Source organism: Arachis ipaensis, chromosome B03, assembly GCF_000816755.2.
Source record: "Arachis ipaensis cultivar K30076 chromosome B03, Araip1.1, whole genome shotgun sequence".
Classification (NCBI taxonomy): domain Eukaryota; kingdom Viridiplantae; phylum Streptophyta; class Magnoliopsida; order Fabales; family Fabaceae; genus Arachis; species Arachis ipaensis.
Window position 1 is genome coordinate 127641990 of NC_029787.2, and position 7955 is coordinate 127649944.

Here is a 7955-nt window from a genome sequence, read left to right on the forward strand (position 1 = left end):
TATACACAAATTTGACCATTAAATTTTTGGTATAAACACAAATGTAATCTTCAAATTTTTTACCTCAAATCTAACTTTTAAATTTCTTCTAATTATCCTTTATAATTTGGTAATACACCTCTCGTTTTCATAAAACAACAAACCACACTATCTTCTCCAATATTAAGTATAAAAAACCACTATTCTCCAAAGATTTATCTACTATGTTCCTATCGTATATTATTTGTCATTTTTTGGGGTCTACCCTAACCTACCTTGTTTTGTTGAACACTTGAACCATTATCAAGTGTGGGGCAGGGCAGTTGATGCTATATATTGGTAGGGAAAAATATCAGGTCTAATGGCGTAGCACCATGCACATGTTATAGCAGCTACATATGTATACCTAACCACATTTTGGTTTAATCTACAACAATTTTTAGATTTGTATTTTTTCAATAAAGAGTAAAGTATCGTTTTTGTCCTCAATGTTTAGGGTAAGTCCTATTTGTATCCTTAATGTTTAAATCGTTCTATTTGTATCTCTAATATTTATAAAAGTGATTTAATATTATTCTGCCATTAATTATACGAACAAATCAAATTATATTTTTTAATTATTCTCACTTAGATGTATTCATTTTAAATTATATCTCACTTAAATGTGTTCGATTTTAATATTATACCCACTATTTGTGTTTAGGTTCAATTATGTCTCTAAAAAAGTGAAATATGTAAATATTAATCAGTTTCAACTTTTGATGAGTTATTTTTCGGAGTGAATCATCGATTCTGTCCCAGGTATTTATATTCTTATTTCAAGAAGAGATTTTCAAAACTCAAACTAAAATTCATGATGTGTAATTGACAACACAATAACATTAAATCACTTTTATAAACGTTAAAAATACAAATAAAACAATTTAAACATTAAAAATACAAATAAAATTTATCCCCAAACGTTAAAAACAAAAACGATACTTTATTTTATTTTTGAATCTCCAATTTGTCTCATGCTTACTAAGTAATAATTAACTTAGCTTTTGCCGGAACCTTTTTTCTTCCCCAGTTTCCTGATCTCTATCTTCATAATAAATTTCATCCTCATTATAACCTCACTTCAATAATATTAATGTTCCTCCTTCGATAATATGCTATGGAGTTAGCTAAAATTTGTGGCATACTGGCATATTTTTAGTCACAACAAAAAAAATAAGTTACCAAAAAAATATTGTAATACTTTAAATAAAATTAGTTTGCATTGAAAAAAAATAATTTGTGATATATTAAACACTGAAAAACTTAAAAATTTAATTTTAATTTGTTGAAATGTTAAATTATTAACAAAACCATGAAAGTAGTACTATGCAAGATAGAAACCAAGCATAATTCACAACCGATATGGTTGATGTTGATTAGTTGCGATGTCAGCTTAGCTTACATCAAGGTTTGAAAAATTCCATTGAAGTATGCTTAGCTTAATGGCTATTGACATTTGGCTCAATATGTTTTTTAATCCATATATAAAACCAGCATTTTCTTTTTCTAACGCCGGGTATATTATCATTATTCCCTGACCACTGATTTATAAATGGCGAATACAATACATGGTCAATTTTAGAATCTGTATCAATCACAAATTTCAAGCGAAAAAGCCAATTCATGCAACGTAACATTCCCAAATTTCAAAGAATGAAAATGACGAGAATTAAAAATAACATATTAAAGGATGCAAAGTGGTAAGAGAGCGACTTTAGAGAAAGCACACATCGTGTATGTGCTGTTGGAATATGGTAATATACAAATATATAAAGGCATTTAAATTTTTAGACCAACATTTTTATTAAAATTTAGTTAATATTTAATTATTAAAAAAATATAATTTTATATTATTAAATATAATTTTATATTATTAAAAATTATTAATAATAATTAATTAATAATTACAAATCATAAAATATACTAATTCCTAATATTATTATTATACAATTACAATCATAACTAAGAACTCAGTGCCTTTTTAGACTTGCTTCCGTTTCGTCTAAACGCATTGCATTTGTCTTTTAATTTTGGGTCCAGAGTTTAGGAGTGACAATATGTATTCTACTTGTGAGTATTTAATCCCATCTTACTCGCTTAAGTAGAATTACCAATTTAATTCACAACGGATGGGATGGGATGCGGGTAGGATTCTATATATATTTATATTATATATTTATATAAAAATATATTTTAAGTGGATGTTGAATCAAAAACCTCTCACTAAATGCAAAAGATCTTTAGCCACTAAAAAAAATTACTAATTGATAATTTAATATTTTTTTTACATAAAAATCAGTTCTATTTTAAATTATCATCAAGTTATATAATAATGTAGTATATTTTTTGTAACCCGCGGATAGGATCGAGTACCCGCAGATTAAGAGCGAGTAGGATTAGGGTTGGGATATTCTCAACCTGCAGGTAAGATAGAGTTGAGTTTATATAAAAATCTCAACCCGCGAATAGAGTTAGGGTTGGATCCAAACCATATCTTATTCTACTCATTGCTACCCCTATACGAGTCCCACTTAAGTGGAACTTTAATAAAGACACTACAAATATCTTTTTTTAAAGAAGTTTACATGTGTTATGTTATTATTAGACATTTTTATTAAACTAGTTAATAATTTATTTTTTAATAAATTATTAGAACAAAATCAGTTTATTATAGCAACAATAATAAACTCAATTGTCTGCATTATAATTATTAGATCCGGTTATCCGACCGAAATTACACAATTTAAACTGAATATCTTTAAATTCTTTGATAAAGAGACAAATATATCTCTGACTTTTTGTTTTACGAATATTTAAATTCCTAAAAATTAAAAAATACAGTTAGATTCCTAAAAAATTAAATTTATTGTTATTGTTATAAAAAAAATCAATTTTATTCTAATTTATTAAAAAATTTAAAATAATCGATTCATTAATACGTCCAATAATAATACTACACGTAAACATCTTTACAAAAACATGTTTTACGCGTCTTTATGGAACATATCTTTAAAATATTTATTGGATATGCAATTGAAAAAAATAGAATTGGATAATATATTGTTATGTTACCGTGGATGCAGCAGCTCATTGAATTTGTTTGGATCTACGGTGTCGTCTACGGAAAAAACTCGTACAAGTCTCTGCTATAGCATTGAGCTGAGCACAAAGTATCGAATTCCAAACACCACCAATATATATATATATATATATGTATGAAAATTTCTATTCAAGTGTAATTGATTTTATTTTATTACATAATCACATTCTTATTATGATTATATCTACTGTTTTTTACAATAACTGTGAATCCCGAATGGAAAGTTGTTTTCACTTTTGTATAGTCTATATATATATATATATATACTTAATAGTACTTATTAGGGTTGAATAGTGTGTATATATATGTACCAAATAATACAAAACTTGAAGCCTATAGGGGAATATTAAACTTGTGGAGTAAAACAAAAACATGGAACAAAAATAGTTTAAGAACATAACAGAACAAGGCACAAATTGACTTTTTAATATTTGTATGTATTTTACACAGTTATATAATTAGATCCGTTTTTTTAGATGATTATTCACGCAGTTAATGTTAAAAATAATTATTTTTACTGATATGATTTTATTTAATTAAATAACATATAAAATTACTTTATAATAACAGTATATTAAAATTAAATTCATAAATTAATTAATTTTAAGATAGTTGGATTTGGCACATGTTGTCAAGATCTATCTCATCCAATCCCTAGTTTTATTTATTAATTATTTATATTAGTAACCGTATAATATATATTAAAAAAGAAATAAATAAAAGAAGGCATGCAAAGCCAAGGGAGTCGTGGTGTACGCAGAAGACAAAAGATTATGGTTTTGGTTTGATCCCGTGATGAGTGGTGACTTATACCCGTGACATTGTTGAAAGTGTGGCTAAATGCGAAAAAGAGATCATGTATTATCTCACTGTTATGTTTCTATTTGATTATAAGACTTGATTTTCATATGGTATAAAAATATTATCTTTATTTAAAATGTGACAAAATAAATAAGTCACTCTTTTTAAATTAAAATCATCATAAAAAGATATTTTTGACATTTTTATTGGAATAATTGTCTTACAATAAAATTATAATTATAAATATGCTTTTTGATGATATAATATGGCTCAATACAGATTTTATTGTTCACTCAAAAGATGATTCATTCATTTTTTTTTATTTGATAAGTAAAACTAAATTTAATTAAACACTGAAACTTTTTTTATATTATATGTTTATTTATTAATTATACTATTTTATTAAAAATTTTTTTCTTTATTTCATCAAAGAAATTGCTTTTTATAATACAATATTGTAAAACTGGAGGTCAATACGGTAAATGCCCTGTTGTTATAATTATTGGATGTGCGTTTGAGTTTTAAAGTGACAAAAACAAAAGAATACAGACACTGAGACACAATGATATAGGTACAATTTATTTGTTTAAAGTAAGAGTGGTCAAGGATTGGATGAGATCAAATATGATGAAAATTTTAATTTGATCTGTATTGAAATTATTGAATTGAGTTCGATATCCGCAATTTTTTTTTTGTCTTGGGTATCACTATCAGATAATTTTAAAAGAACATTAAAAATTCAAAAAATAAAAAATTTAAAAAATTCAAAAAATTAATTAATCAATTAGAATTTAAAAGAAAAATTTAATATCTAACGATAATATCAAATTAAATTAACCAAAACCAAAATCTAAAACAAAAATAGAGAAAAACAATTAACTAGAACTAAAATAGGACCGAATGAGAAGTAAAATTGTAGAAGTAGAACGCTAGAAAAGAGGTGTAAATAGTCTGGCTCAGGCCTGCCAGTGCAAAGGATGGGCAGCAGTAGTGGGTCACTTATGAGAAGTGAGAAGAGGAAATAAAATAGTTCAAAGCAATAATTTCATTAAAATCAATATGTGATATAAAATATTTTATTTATTTATTTAATTATATTTATTTTTTTAAATAATTATTCACATATTTAATATAAAAAATAATTATTTTATACTGTGAATACATCACAACTAAATTTGATACAGCCGACTAAAAGTATTTGAGTATTGCTAGGGAGCCAATGGTTTTGGCTAAATATTTGGTCGATGAATAAGCTAATTTTGGGTTCACCAAGAATCGAACTCTTGACCTTTCGGATCTAGAACTCTAATATCATGTCATGAAATCACTCATCTCAAAAGCGTAACCTGATAGAACAATGTAACACTAATGGTCATATCTCTGATACTTTCTAAACCTCCATTGTACACATTGTACGCTTAGGCCTATACTTACTCAAAGTATTTTAGACATTCTCATATATTTAGACCAAGAAAACACAGAATCGTTAATAAGCCGAAAAAATTATTTGCTTCATTATTGTTGCGGCAAAGAGCAGTTACACCCGAAGAAAAGAAAAAGGAATTTGCTTGTCGCCATCTTATTGGAAGGGAAAGATAAAGACAGATTCCAATATAATGGCTTCTGATTGGAAATGGAATTGGAATGCAGAATACGAAGCCCTGTTTTGATTTTTGAACATTTGAGAAATTGGTCAAAATAAAGTCCTGGAATAATTATAGATAATGATGGGTGGGGGTATCCTTAACATGGTTACAAATAATTAAAGTTATTTATGCCTAAACAATTAATTAAGCATGTGAAGATTTAAAAGAAAGGGCACTTTATAAATAAACAAATACAATAAAAATGGGGCCAAATATATAAATTTTGATGGTGTGTTGAAATGAATTAATACTTCACTATATATAGAAGATTTAAAATTACCTGTAAAAACAATTGATGACTAAGATTAGGAGCATTCCTTGCCAACCACTTGTATGTAGCATTCTTTTCACATGATTTGTTGTTTCTAATATTTTTATTTGAAGTTTGAACAGGTCAAGGCAATGCATGATCAAAAGTTCATGTCAAACAACAATAGATACATAAATCCAGATTGTGAGAGTTATGAATTAAAATGTTAAATCAGTTATGGGTAGGAGGAGCACCTGAAAGATTTGCTCGTCGTCCTAAAGCAGGGCTTCAAGTTCTTGGTTCAACCAAAGATAAGCCTCCCCCTGGTTCTTGGTCACAAATTTCACCTTCAGTCTTCCATCTTCGCGGAGAAAATTTTTTCAGGCATGTTAACAAATTGAATGTTGGACTTAACCTAACAACATAAACTTTTATAATAAGTAGTTTTATGATATGGTATCAGAAAATTTATAAAAAAAAAATTAGAGTAATATTTGAATATGGCAATAATTAATTAAGAATTATATATGCAGAAATAAGGAGAAATGTCCTGCTCCAGATTTCAGCCCTTATGTACCAATGGGTGTAGATTTATTTTTGTGTCCAAGGAAGGTAAATCACATTGCTCAACATCTTGAACTTCCCTTTGTAAAAGAACATCAGAATGTACCTTCTCTCCTTATTGTTAATATACAGGTTTACTCTCCATCTCAAGCTATATACATTTACTTCATTCTTTGCATTTTGATCAAAATTATTAATAATAACGAGCCTTAAAGTGTTCTATTTTATTTTTATCTTTAATTTATCTTTTTCAGTTGCCAACATACACACCATCCATGTTTCTTAATGATGGTGATGGAGAAGGAATGAGCCTTGTATTATATTTTAAATTGTCCGAAAATTTCGACACTCAGATTTCTCCACACTTTAAGGAGAGCATCCGGGTATTATATTATTGTCTCTTATACATGCTTCATCTTTTGAATTTTCAGAGTATTTATTTGTTTGCAAAATTTATAGTATTAAGTATACTATTAATATAACATTATTTTTGTATTAAGAAAGCAATGGTTGTTTTTGTAGAAATTGGTGAATGATGATATGGACAAGGTGCAAGGGTTTACGAAAGACAACTTGGTTCCATTTAGGGAGAGGCTAAAAATTTTGGCTGGGGTGGTTAATCCAGACGATCTTACTCTTACTGCTGCTGAGAAGAAGTGTATAGATGCCTACAATGGCAAGCCAGTGCTTTCACGCCCTCATCACAATTTCTTTAAGGTATAGCAAAATTAATTACTATTTATTATTATAAAATATTATTTTCGTCTTTTAACGACTAAGCCAAATCATCATTTGGTTTTTAACATTTTAAACATCTTATTTCTATCTTAACAAGTTTTAGACGAGTTTAATATGTACACATTGTACACATTGTATAAAGCAAGTAATGTAAATGTTAACAACATCATTAGTTAAATCATATCTTCTTATTCTTGCATTTTAACTAAATATAACCAAAACTTTTTTATAACATTTTTTCTTCTTGTTCTCTTTCTTGTATAAAATTTTAAATATTAACAATCAATTATCAACGCCCTAAAATAAAATGAAAAACTTTTATATTAGATTACTTACGTATTAAAATTAAATATTATTAATTTTTTAATATACTAATTTTTCATGTTAAATTTAACAACGGATAACATTGATTCACATTTAAAATTTTTTGAAATTAAAATAGGACATTGAAAATATTAAAAAATAAATTAAAATTTGACCAAATCTTAAAAATTTAAATAATAACTCACCCTTTTGCTATTCTTCAAAATAGTTAGGTCGATAAAACTATTCAAAATATTTAATTGTTTAGTAATTTTGTCGAATTAATCTAATCTATAATAATAAGTGTCGAGTCAATTTAGAAGTACCGACGCTTTTAAATCTATTATGATAAAAATAATTTGTAATTTACTCTTGTATAGTTTTTGCATGTAGGCAGTGCATTCTCTCTCAATAATCCACACTTCTATAGTTTTATAATAACTTCAATTTGTTGAAATATTATAGTACAAAGCATTTACTTTAGTAGCATAGGTGAACCTCAATTTAAAATAGTAAATTGCTAATGGGCATGCAT

The 7955-nt window shown here is 26.8% G+C and overlaps 1 protein-coding gene across 1 annotated transcript in view; it reads left to right on the forward strand.

Annotated features, from left to right (window-relative positions):
- The window catches only part of LOC107634773, a 4120-nt gene continuing 2023 nt past the window's right edge, over nt 5859-7955 (forward strand). Inside the window, exons 1-4 of the mRNA XM_016338196.2 lie at nt 5859-6199; nt 6349-6511; nt 6634-6762; nt 6902-7096. Of these exons, the coding sequence (XP_016193682.2) occupies nt 6039-6199; nt 6349-6511; nt 6634-6762; nt 6902-7096 (648 nt within the window). The 5' untranslated portion in view covers nt 5859-6038. The remainder of the gene's footprint in view (nt 6200-6348; nt 6512-6633; nt 6763-6901; nt 7097-7955) is intronic.